Source organism: Mytilus galloprovincialis, chromosome 7 (assembly GCF_965363235.1).
Source record: "Mytilus galloprovincialis chromosome 7, xbMytGall1.hap1.1, whole genome shotgun sequence".
Taxonomy (NCBI): Eukaryota; Metazoa; Mollusca; class Bivalvia; order Mytilida; family Mytilidae; genus Mytilus; species Mytilus galloprovincialis.
In genome coordinates this window covers 85,610,780-85,624,411 of record NC_134844.1, presented here as the reverse complement: position 1 = coordinate 85,624,411, position 13,632 = coordinate 85,610,780, and the positions used below count along the sequence as shown (strand labels likewise).

At 32.0% G+C, this 13,632-nt stretch overlaps 1 protein-coding gene across 1 annotated transcript; it reads right to left on the bottom strand.

Moving 5' to 3' along the window:
• Positions 1–1,097: 1,097 nt before the first annotated feature.
• On the bottom strand, positions 1,098–3,186 carry LOC143083892 (uncharacterized). The gene is made up of 3 exons (XM_076260266.1): positions 2,944–3,186; positions 2,503–2,585; positions 1,098–2,303 (listed from the first exon to the last, which is right to left on the bottom strand). Exons 1-3 carry the CDS (start codon positions 3,113–3,115, stop codon positions 1,098–1,100), a joined length of 1,461 nt encoding a protein of 486 aa, XP_076116381.1. The 5' UTR covers positions 3,116–3,186.
• Between the last annotated feature and the right edge of the window lie 10,446 nt (positions 3,187–13,632).

Genomic DNA, 13,632 nt, shown 5'->3' with positions numbered 1-13,632 from the left:
ACTGTCTTGAGAAAATTGAGAAACTGGAACATGTGGTACAGCAAAAGGACTCTGAACTTAAAGACAAGACCTATGAGCTCGCAAGTTTAAACCAGAAATTAAAAATGGAACGGTTCGGAGTAACAAGATTTTCTTACGACCATGAAATGATAGAGTTTTATACTGGATTTCCAACTTTTGATTTATTTTTAATTTTCTATTCTGCTATCAAGCCTACTGCAACAAGAATGAAAACTGTGTATTATAAGTCTTCTGAGGAACCCAGCAATAGAGGACGTCCAAAGTCAATGGATCCTATTGATGAACTGTTTATGTTTTTATGTAGGTTAAGGTGTGGTTTTCTGACTGAGGACTTGTCAGTAAGATTTAACATTCATGCATCAACAGTAAGCAGAAAAATAATAACTTGGACAAATTATTTATATTTCATATTGGGTGGCATTAATATCTGGCCTAGTAGGGGTAAAATAATGGAGCATATGCCACAGGACTTCAAACTTCTGTACCCTAACACGCGTGTGATAATAGACTGTACCGAAATTTTTACAGAAAGACCTTCTTCTTTAGCCTTGGCGTCAAAAACTTTTTCATCATACAAAAGTCACAACACCTGGAAAGGACTGGTCGGAATATCGCCACATGGTGCTATCACTTTCATTTCTGCATTATATTCTGGATGTAAGTCTGACATAGAAATTACCAAGCATAGTGGACTTATTGACTTATTAGAACCAGGAGACCAAATAATGGCGGATAAAGGGTTTATTTTAAATAAATTACTTAAAGATACAGGTGTGTCAATAGCTACGCCACACTTCCTTTGCAGTGATGGACAGTTTACACCGTCACAAATTGAGGACAATCAAAAAATTGCATCCTTAAGAATACATGTTGAGCGGCATATAAAGCGGGCTAAAGAATATAGACTTTTACAGTATACAGTCCCACTTTCATTAGCTGGATCTGTGAATCAGTTATGGACTGTTGCTAATCTATTGACTCTGTTCAGAAGACCATTAATTAAGCAAAAAAACTAAATCATCACTAATTAAAAGTTGGCATAGTGTTTCATTTATACATGCATACATTGACATAATTTAGTTCAAAAAATAAGTGTAGAAAAACAAATCAAGTTTGTCTTTTGTAGCTTCCCAAAATTCACTATCAAAATAAACTGTTTCCAAATGTGAATCATTTTCAAGCCAAACAAAAAAGTCACACCAGTCTAATCCTGTCACGGCCATTTGCATTTGTATTTGATAATGATAGTTATCATTTTTTTTCAATTTTAGCTCCCCGTCGATTAAATGAAGACATTTGACGCTTGATAATTGGTCAGTGTTTGGACACTTTATTTCCAACAAACCATGTGGTTGATTTCTATCAGGTGCATATACTTTTCTGTCTGGGGTAGCTGCAAGCCAGTGACACCAGGGATTTACAATCACACCACATGGATATAAGTTGACATTGTCATTCATCACCTTGCTATAGGCTTGTGCTGCAGTAACCTCACATTCTATACCACGTTTCATAGCTGCTGTCTGAACATGTCTAGTTGACTGCAAGCGTTCAGCAAGTTTAGCCCCATCAGCTCTTCTCTTGGCTATTTCTCCTGCATGTGATGCTGTGATACGATCACGTCTAATTTTATGCCATTTAGGATCATTCGATTGAAGACGTGTTCCTTCCTCAATCTCTTTACTTTCCAGCAGTGTAACCTTCAAGGAGTCATACTTTTTTAACTGGTCTTTCATGAGAACAGTTTCAAAATTGTTAATCATGACATTTTTCAATGGTAATTCTGGAAATGAATTATTATCCATTAAGTTGAGGAGGTAGTCACTTGCCATTTTTTGTTGATAACTGAGAATGCTTCCTTTAGGGAATTTACCAAATTCAGTTTGAACTAGTTCTGTCCTGTGTTCTGTCACCACAGTGTCAAACAAAATGTCCATATCTTTAACCTGGCCCAATAAGTCATTGACATTGATAGCTTCGTTCCCAGGAATAGGATTATATAGGGTAGACTTTATTCCCTTTGTAGCTCGTTGGGGATCCTCACGGTCATAACCCTGCACAACGATGTTAGCAGCCTTTTCACCATGTAATTTCTGGCCTCGTGGAACATGCCACGTCTGTGGTAAAGATGTTTTAGCAATATCTGTTGGAATTAACTTCATTTTCAGGGATTTGTAGTGTGCAAGTTGGTAAAGAAGGGCTGACACATGTCCACAGTAACCACTTTGTCCAATTGTACATGTACAGAATGAATATTCAATCTGCCCTCCATTTATCATGATCTGTGAAAGAATTTGAGATGTATTAGTTTAATATTTTGTTACTAATTTTATTATATTCATATGCATGTATTGATTAATATGTAAAGTTCTTTATTATTGTATGAAATTGTTTATTTGCAAAATATTTTTTTAGGAGGATATAAAGTTAATATTTATATTCTATGTTTAGTACAACAAGTGAGATAAAATGTATGCCTACCTTGACATCATGTGGAGACTCGTTTTTTCTTTGAGATCTAAAACATTTTCCTTTGACCAAACACCCAGTATCATCAGGATGCACTGTAAAAAAATACATCTTTTTTATACTAAACACCTATAAAATTTAACATATAAAACTATGTAAACAAGTTTAATTATCTGTTACTTATAATAATATACTTTCTGTCAAAGAAGGTTCATGCATGATTGCTACCCTTCACTTATTCAGCTGATTTATACGTGATTATCAGGATCAAGATACGGAGTTAATTATCTAAATAAATCAGCAGTCTGCAGACTAAAACAATAAAAATATGAATAATGATTTCTACTGCACAAATAATGGTCAAAAGTTATAATTTGCTGGTAAAATAATGGTTTGTGTAAAGACAATATTTCTCACGTGCACCTCGTAAACAAACATAACAAGTGACCTTACCTGACACAGAATGTACGTATTCCTCGCTGTAGTATTTGAATCCTTTTGTCATTTGTTCTTTTCCTGAACTCTGGCTGTGTTTTCTTATAAATTCTTCCACAAAAGCAAATGATATATCTGGTAAATGTGAAAGATCTTTTGATGAGGTACCGTTTGTTGTTGATGCTGCCATATTGTTTACAAATAATTGCCTAGCTTAGCCTCGATTTCGAATTTATATGAATATTCATTACAATCTTATTAAGAACGGGTCTTCAATGAAGCGAGAAACTCCCGCATCCGGTGGCGTCCTTTAGCTGGCCCCTTAATAAATATTTATACTAGTTCAGTGATAGTGGACTTCATAGTAAACTGCGAATACATGTATATTTATTATATTTAAGGGATAATTTTAACTATGATACAAGTTTTGGCACACATCGCGCATTTACTATACAGGCTCTGTCATCGGACGAGTTAAGGTTTTTTCATCATTTTTTATTATTTGTACTTTTGTTGTACTGTTTGTGTCAGCGATAACACTTTGACTCAGTCCATTCCCGAATCACACGCTTGTAATTCCATGGTTGTCTTTGGTTGCTTTATACCATATGCGTTTTGAACATAAAATAGGCAGGTAGTTTTCTTGTTTGAATTGTTTTACATTTATAATTTAGGGCCCTGTTATAGCTTGCTTTCATGCAGTTTGTGTGTTTTTCTCATTGTTTAAGGCATACGCTGACCTAAACTTGATTAATTCAACATAATTTTTGTGTCTAAAAGAAAGTTGTCTCATTGTCAATGTTTATGGGATAAGTGGTTACCGTCACTTCTTCTTAATAAGACTTAGATATAAATGACGGTCATGTTTTGCAAACCAACTTTTATTCACATTGAAAATACAAAACTGTCAGATATTGTTTTCGAAAGTTATCTTGAAGTTTCAATTGAATTTGAACTGTACAAAAAATGAATTTGAACTGTAAAAATAATGTGAAAAACATGCCTATGAAAATAAATGTGCCTACCAGAAACGGGGAGAAAGTTACAAATCTCACTGCTATGTTATGGATGCTTAAGTGTGAAAACTCTCTTTAGTGCGCAAGTAACACAGTATATATAGTACCAGAAAATCTGGCAGGACTGCATGCATGATTAATTTGTGCAGAACAGTATAGACTATAGTCGGTTTGGGACTGTTCGTCAATGATTGAATGCATAAACGTATTAATAATTGATAGTTAATATTGTAAACTAAGTGAATATAATATAGTATAGTAAATTAAAATTATGGCACAATCAAAACACATCTATTTATTTTTCATCTTTACATACTAATATTATAAACAAAGAAAATATAATAATGTTACAAAATAATTAGATACCAGTATTTGCTATTCAGTTTTTATATTCCATTTAAAATTAGTTTGAGGTTAAGTGAAATAAGGGATACGCCTTTCAATAGGAAAATGTGTATTATCATAATTAACTATGTCCAAAAGTGCCCGTTTAAAATAGATTTTAACACGCCAAGTTTACTTTACAATAAATATATATTTAAATTCTCGAAAGACAATGTTTAGATCCGTGCCAAAGTTTCTTTTCATAAATTGTTTGTTCAAAAAAAACAAAAAAAAACGGGTGATATATATAGACGAAACCGGGTGATTGTGTAGTAACAACATTGACGAAACCGGTTTATGTTAATTTGACATGACCGTTTTCTATATTTCCATACACAGAAATACAATTATTGAGATGCTCATAATAACTAAATTTGCAATCTCCGTGTCAATATCTATCTTCCCGTACCTTTCTTTCCGTACAATGTGAACAATTTAACGAGAAATTAAACAATTTCGAGGCAAGGTTCACTCAATTCGTCATTTTGACATGCATTTTGACTTATTTCTTCGTTAATATAGAACGGTTGTAGAAAATATTGCATATCACAATAGAAAATAGTTGTATATGTATATATATTCTTCGATATCATAAAAAAAATAAGAAAATAAGGAGAAACCTAGCTTTCTTCTGTCTTTTAATGTTCCGTCATTGTGCCGGATGTTAGATACCATCGAGTCCGAACAAATTTTGCCGGTGTGGTTTAGACACAGTGTACTTTCCCCGCGTAATAAGTTCAAATAACAACTAAATGTGCATGCGTTTTTGACAGTTCAAACAGGGTAAGCAAACTCTGATTAAACGATGCATTAAACGGCACACAACGTTTACCAAACTTTTGTTAGAAAGAAATGCACTCTTGATCTCTTGATAGATATATGTAAAGTGGTAAACAGTTTCAGAAAAGGTATCACTCCAGGGGATTGAAATTCTGTTTTTGATAAAATTTTGGGGAAATATGTGACATCTTTGCCCTCTTTTGCAATATTGTTTAGAAAATACATGCAGATTGTTGCCATACAGCAAAAAGAAAAAGAAATATCTAGCTTTAAGGTGGTATGGGAGTCTAAAATAAAAATGATAGAATTTGTTCATACTTTGCCAAAACGTAGTATCTATTGATATATGTTGAAAAATGTTATAAAAATGATAGGTCACCGTGCATTTTCTCAAGCTTCAGGGCGTGACAAAATGACACATTTTGTATAGATTATACAGGAAAAAACACAATTTTGTGATTAGAAACTAAACAAAATGATAGAATTGTTAAATACTTAAGGAAAAAATAGCTGTCAGACAATGCTTTGAGAATATCAAAAGAAAAGATATGGTCATCGTACGTTTTTTCCGGCTAAAATACAAAATAGGAAAATTCTATGTAGAATCCTTCAGAAAATGCACTGTTTTAGAGTTACCTCCCCTTAAAATGCCAATTAATTTATTTTTAAGAACAAACAAAAATAATCATCATTTGCAAAAATATCAATATTTATAAGTTATATTCTTATAAATTGATTCTTTTAAATGAAATTCACATTAAATATCTGCATTCCTGCATCAAATTTTGCTAACTTGATAGAAAATCTGGACCTTTGGTTCTTTGTTTTTTACAATCCAAGATGGTGGAAGACACCCATACCACCTTAACCCTTTAACTACTGGATATCAAATCTATGAAAAATACTGATTACATACGAATGCACAATATGTGACACAAACGGTACGCTTTATTATGTAAGATAGCAAGGACAAGGGGGTGGTAAAGTTTATGTACAAATGTATATTGCTGTCTATCATAAGTGCTAATCCATAGACAAATCTCATTTTGTGGTGTCATTTCTAAAAAAAGAGCAATGAAACTTCCATTACAGATCAGTGTCAACTATATAAGAAAGTTTTTATAAGCATCGGATTCCTCTTTGTTGAGTGAGTGCAAGTCTCGCATACTGCCCACACATCATACGCAACTATTATCAGCACCCGCAGTGCGCATGCGCTAAATTTGATCGCAGTCGATATCGATAAATTTACTATAGATTGTTAAAGGAAATATTGAATTTTGGTTAGCTGACAGTAAATAAAAATAAATATCTTTTTCATTGGCATCACATTAGAAAATATATTTTCTTAGCTTTCTAATGACATAATTCATAATTGAATCGGGATTGCAGAAGTTACGGCCATTTTCATTTTTAAAAAAGTGGTTCATTCCCTATTACTTCATGCAATTCAAAACTAAAAACGTGTGCAAAGGAGTTTTCATATATGAATACATCTTTCACTATTCTTAGAAATAAATTCATTGGCATAAATATATGTGCTTTGCTTTATAATCTTTCCAATGGTATATATTTGGTATTTTAGAAAATTTAATGAATCGGGGCCTTTTTTTATTCAAAACTGGAGTTGTTGTCATTGTTTGAAGATTGCGAGAAAATTCTAAGTCCATGGAAGTATTATATTGATATATATATAGTACTTCCATGGTCCTACCAAGTAAATCGCTCACAGGTCACAAAACAAAGTTAAATCTATTTGTACATAAAATATTTATACATTTAATAAATGTTTTACATCATGAGTTTAAAAATTCAGTAATGTAAAAGAAGTGTAACTTTTATTTAAAATAATATTGTTGTCCAGCTGTCAGTTTTCTTTAATTTTGATAATATAAAATCTTTCACTATTACATTAACTCAGACTTTTGGATGTTTTTCGTGAAGCGTATTCAAAAAATTTGAAATCCCCTCTAAAATGAATTATGTTTTTTTTTTGCAATTTTCTTACATATCTTTTAAAAAGTTTTTTTTTAAATAATAAGGCGGCCGTAACTAAACAATTTTGACACTTAAACATGTTCATCTGATTTACATAGAAGTGATAGATACATATTTTATAAATATTATTCTCATGTTTTAAAAAACCCAATTAGTTTTGATGAAACAGGAAAAGTGTCATTATCTTAAATTTTCCAGATGCAATAACACTTTCAGAAGATCTATTGTAGTAGATGGATTTGGAATGAAATCTTGTACGTCAAATTTTCTTTCATCAATTTGATACATTTTCACTGTTTTTGATTGGCAACATGAATCGCTGTACTATCTTACATGTACATGTGATATATACTAGTCTATTGCTTGTTTGATGCACATTCTCCTTTTATCCACTTAACTTTTAGAAAAATAAATCGCGTAGAACAAAATAAATATCATTTTTAATTTGTCTCCGTCCTTTCAGAAGTTTTATCGTGAAATATATTTATTTGTTTACTTGTACATTCATGTAAAATTTGTATTAAAAAAGAAACTTATTTTAATTATTGTTCTGTTAAAGTGAAGTTTACGGAGAGCTGTCTCATTGGCACTCATACCAAATCTTCTTGCATTTATATTGTACATGTATTTGCAGAATTTTTTATTTATCGAATGAATGAGATAATTTGAATCGTTAAAACATGAAAACAGATGCCTGTGACCCCTGTTGTTTCGATTAGCATGTTCTAAAGATATCTGCGTGAAGTTCACAAATTTCATCAAGTACTTGATCACCTGTTGTGAATTTCAGATAACACTGAATCCGTGGTTAAAACTTTCCTTTACATATCAGTAATATTATTTCCCCCTTTTTTATATTATACTCGGAACATTATTGTATACACTTTTTCTGTGGGACTTTCTTTACGGTTTTAGGCGGCATGCAATGAAATTTTGGGAAAATTTGCTGATTAGTTTGGGAATATCAGTACATAAATTCATTAGTATCATAAGTATGTGCTTCGATTGGCTTATATCTATAAAAAAAAACAAAAAAAACCCAAGTAATCTAAGACTATATCATTATTGTTAGTGAGAGACCTATCCTTCCATCAACGAACATGTGAAGCGTGTATAAATATTGTTGTAAATGAGAAACATGTATTGATAGAGTGTCTATTATAAGATGACCTGCAAACTGATCTTTTTTTAGAAAAAACTTTGTCACTTCGGAACATTCAAACTTTAAAAAAACAACAATCTAATTTGTGAAATTTAGGTAGCCAGTGAATGTGATAGAAGTGTCAAAATCTGCAAATTTATTTTACATAGAAGACGCTTTTCACATCTTTAACTTTTTTAGTAAAAGCAGAGTAAATTTATTCTTTTAATAAAAAATCAAAATGTTGCAATGAGTTTGTGTATGTGTATTCAAACTCTACGTTGTCTCATATTCGTATATGTTTGGTATTCATGATCTCATATTTGTCCTTTTTTGACTTTTTATTTTGTATGTACGGTTTGATATTCTGTAAAATCGAATTTTATCAGTTTATACAACTCGTATTCATGCTACAATGTCATATATTTATAATATTGTTTACTTAGGGTTGTCAAATTATTTACGAGTGTCAGTATTGTCTTTACAAACTCAGCATGTTGTCTTGATAAGATACCACACACGGAAAAGACTGATCAGACGGATAAGAAATCAAAATCATGCGCGATAACTCGTACTGGCTTACACTGAGGAAAATAGTTGTCCATGAGTGGTTATCGTGTCAGCAACTGCTTCACCTAGATTTCTCGGCGCCCGTTTTTGTCTACACCTTCTTCTATGCACTCTTCCAATCTCCGTTATTACTATTTACCTGTCTCTCTGAGCTCTTACCACCTTGCCCACATATCCAACTGCCTTATTTCTATGTAGATTTTTTATAAATGTATGATTTTACTCGGATTTTCTACTAAATATAACCAAATAAACGGAGAATGTGTCCAGCTAGTATATATAACATTATAAAGTATTATTACAGAAGAACGGCCACCCAAATTCGTATTTGATCCGTGTTTTATGGTAATAAGCATTGTGTATACGGCGTTTCATAAAATTTGGTTGAGGCAAAATAAAATTAGAGATCGGAAACTAATATTGTTGGGACGTACGTACGGACAAGGGTAACACTTAATGCCCATCCCGAAGCGGAGGGGGATAAAAAATTTCGGACGTTTTTATACTAAAATTATGCATACCCGGCCAAATCCCGTTTATCCCTACGACCCTATACGATCTGGTCGATTTGGTCTGGTCGAGATCAGGCTGAGATCGTGAATAGTTGATTTGGTCTTGACAGTCGATTAAAGATCGTGTAAAGATCGTGAATTGGTCGGAATTATCGAATAGTATTACTTTTTTGTCGAGATGAAGTCGTGATGGAGTCATTAAAGAGTCGTGAATGGTCGAGTTAAAGTCGTGTAAAGTCGGATGGCGGTCAGGTAGAAGTCGTAAACAGGCCCGATCAAGAATTTGGTTGAGTTTGGTCGTGGAAAGTTGGACAATCGGGATCATCGAGTTGATCTGAGCGGCAGTGTGAACTTAGATTTTCTTACCCCAGGAGTAGATTACCTTAGCCATATTTGGCACAACTTTTAGGAATTTTTGATCCTCAATGCTCTTCAACTTTGTATTTATTTGGCTTTTTAACTATTTTGATCTGAGCGTCACTGATGAGTCTTATGTAGACGAAACGCGCGTCTGGCGTATAAAATTATAATCCTGGTACTTTTGATAACTAATTATAGATATTTGCAAAGGAAATTTAAATGTCAAATATAGGCTCCTAATTATGTCTCCAGCATATACATAAAGGAAACGCTATGTTGGAGTTTCTTGTGGATGAACAAATGTTTACTAAAGAATAAAAAGAGTGTAACAGCTAGATAACTTTTCAGAAATGTTGTCTTTTGATTGATAGAAAATCGCATCACAAAGATCACATTTATGGTGATAAAGCAAATACTATTATCTATTCATTTACCAAAAATATAATTTATGCTGACAAGATATACTTTCTAAGAAAAAAAGTCAATGTAAAAAACAGAAATTGATCTTTTGAAAATAAAAAAAAAATGTTTGGACTTTAACGGTGCTTTTTTTTGTGGACTATAGCGGAACTTCTTGTTGTGGACTTTAACGGTGTTTTCTTGTGGACTTTAGCGGAGGTCATTTTGTGGACTTTAGCGGAAAGTTTGTGGACTTTAACGGCGTTGTGGACTTTAACGGAAAATTGTTGTGGACTTTAGCGGTGTTGTGGACTTAAGAGGAATTGTGGACTTTAACGGTGCCACACCCGCCCATCTACCCGTCTCAATAGGTAACTTCAAATTCGAGCATCGAAGTTTAGATATGTAATATCTGTCCTTGGGTAATAATCGCAATAGATACGGTTCCAAACCAAACTCGAGTTTGAATAAAGAATAAAATTCACCCCTAGATGCATTATGTATCTGCGAAAACCAATGCTGATAGTACTGATCTGTTAATCGCTGTTTAACCATACTTTTTAACCAATCAATATTTACAACTAATTGATCGTTCCATATAAAACTAAGACCTGTATCATCAAATATAGATTTTACATATTGAATCCATTTAAATTTGGTAGGATTAGTTTCATGTAGTTTAATCATAAGTCTTAGAAGGATATTTGACAGTTTGCTCTCTGTTTTAATAGTTTTGCACCAAAATGATGCCATTCTAAGTTTTATAGAGATATCTAACGGAACCCGACCTAATTCCCCGTAAACCATAAAATTTGGTGTACTATTCCGAACACCAAGAATATTTTTACAGAACTGCAAATGCATTTTCTCAATATTCTGTTTATTTTCAAACCCCCAAACCTCTGATGAATATAATGATATAGGTGCGATTACAGCATCGAAGAGTTGTAACTGAATATCAATAGGCAATGATATATGTTTTATCTTCCTTTGCTTTTTGTGCTTGATCAAAAATCCTTTTTCTAGCAGTACAAAAATTACCGTTATAATTAAAAGTTATTCCTAAATAATTGTAAGAATCTACAACTTCTATAGCATTACCATATACATGAAAATCAAAGTTGTCTCGTACCTTTTTTTTTTACTAAACACAATAATTTTTGTTTTATCTATATTAACTTGGAGTTTCCATATGTTACAATATTGTTCAAAAACATCGGGTGCATGTTGAAGTTCTTCCTTACTATCAGACATAATAACAGTGTCATCTGCGTACAAAATTACAAAGATTTTAACTAACACTTGTAACAATTCTTCACAGTTTTTAGAAATATATTCTAAATCTTTTACATCATTTTCCACAAAAAAGTTTTCTAAATCATTCAAAAACACCGAAAACAAAAACGGTGATAAATTTTCACCCTGCCTAACACCAACACCACAGTTGAAGAAAGTTGAACTTTGGTTACCATATCGAACACATGTCTTTATATTTTGATACATATTATAAATAACTGTAAATATTTTCTCAGTAATGTGAGATTTTTTTAACTTTTGCCATAACCCTGTTCTCCAAACAGTGTCAAATGCTCTCTTAAAATCCACAAATGTGCAAAATAATTTTTTGCCCATCGAAAAAAATATATAGATAAAATTGAATGCAGCACAAAAATATTATCGGTAGTTGAAAATCCTTTTCTAAATCCAGCCTGAGCTTCTGATATAAGTTCAACTTCATCTGAGAAACTATTTAATCTCTCATTTATTAATGATGAAAAAGTTTTTCCTAAACAAGAGTTTAATGTTACACCTCTATAATTTGCAGGGTCTGCTTTGGAACCTTTATTCTTAAAAATAGGAATCATAATACCAAGAGACCATAACTCTGGAACTATTCCTGTATCTAATACTAAATTAAAAAGTTTAATATATACATTGGCATAAGATCATATACAGTACATTTTATGTATCCATTAATTATTTTGTCACATCCACTAGCTTTATCATTTTTTAAGTTTTTTACACTTTTTAAAATCTCATTTCGGTTACAGCACCATTCAATAAGCTATACAATTAATCTGGTAAAATATGTACATTAAAATTAACTTCTGGTTCCTCAGTATTTGAGTCACATCTATATATATTCATATCTTTGAAATAGTCATAGAGAGCTTCAATAGAAATTTCAGGGTCTACGCCTTTTTTTTTATTTGACCCAATACTATTCAAAATATTCCAAAACTTTTTACTATCTGATTTTTTGCTCTGGCGTAATTTATTTCCAATATTTCTTTGGTAAAGTTCATATGCTTTAGAAATTTCCATTTTATAGCTTAATTAGCTTGCATTTTTCATATGTTTTCGATTTTCAGCATTTTTTTTATAAAACTGTACCTTTTCCGCGCTTTATGAAATTTTTTTCTACTATCAAAACATTGCTTGTTAAACCAAGGTTTATTGTCGCTTTTTGGTTTGCGATTTTTAAACGGCTTGTATTTACCAAAAGTTTTTGTAGCAACTGATTGAAAAAAGTTACTAATTCTCTGTACAACTTTGTTCATCTCATTTCGATGAATCCCTTGTTGTACCTCTAAATTATCTAATTCTAACAGTATTTGTTCTAACTGACAATCATGATCATGCACTTTTAACATTATCTAAAAATTCTGAAAACTGTTCTTTTCTCCACTTGACATATTTTTCACTACAAAATTGTGAGAGTTCGTCATTACAATTATATAAAATCACTGGAGCTTGAATAACTAAATGTAATTGACAATGGACATCTGAGACCAATGGATCAAATTCCATAATATCGAACTCTTTAACAACTGGAAATAAATTAGATGACAATAATAAATAGTCAATAACACTTGTGTCATTACATGTTTTTTTACCAATACCTCTATCATTACCTACTCTTGAGTTTGCTATATACATGTTATTTCTTTTACATACATTATAAGCAATCAATTTATCAAGTACTTCGAACAAATTTTGACACTCTAAATGCAATTTATTCCGCTATTTTCAAAGGCCTTATTTGAACAATTTTTTATCAGCTGAGGATTTGATTGTACCCAGTCTACTATAGTAAGTAAAATACATAGTTCAGTAGGGAAACGAAATAAATCCTTGTTTGTAATGAGTTATGTGCAGCTTCGGACTCACGTACATGGTTGGAACTTTCATCGTACAATGCGTTTGGTTCTGCTTTGAAAAGAATCACAGAGCTGAGTCTATGTACCATATTATATAAAAGGTTAAGTGGTTGTTAGGACCTAGTTGTTTTAATTTAATATGTTCGTACGGGAAACAAGGAACATTATTCTCATACAAATAATTAAGATAATTCTAAATACACATTCATAAAAAAAAATGGAATTTATTACAAAGGATAATCATAAGATATACTTGAATTGTCCTGGACTTCACTTCTGTGATTGGTATTTATGTTAATGGAATCCTTCTCTGAATACGGGACAAACATATTAGAAGTGGTAGACCCCGATGTCCAATGATCTTCAATTTATACCGAATATTGACT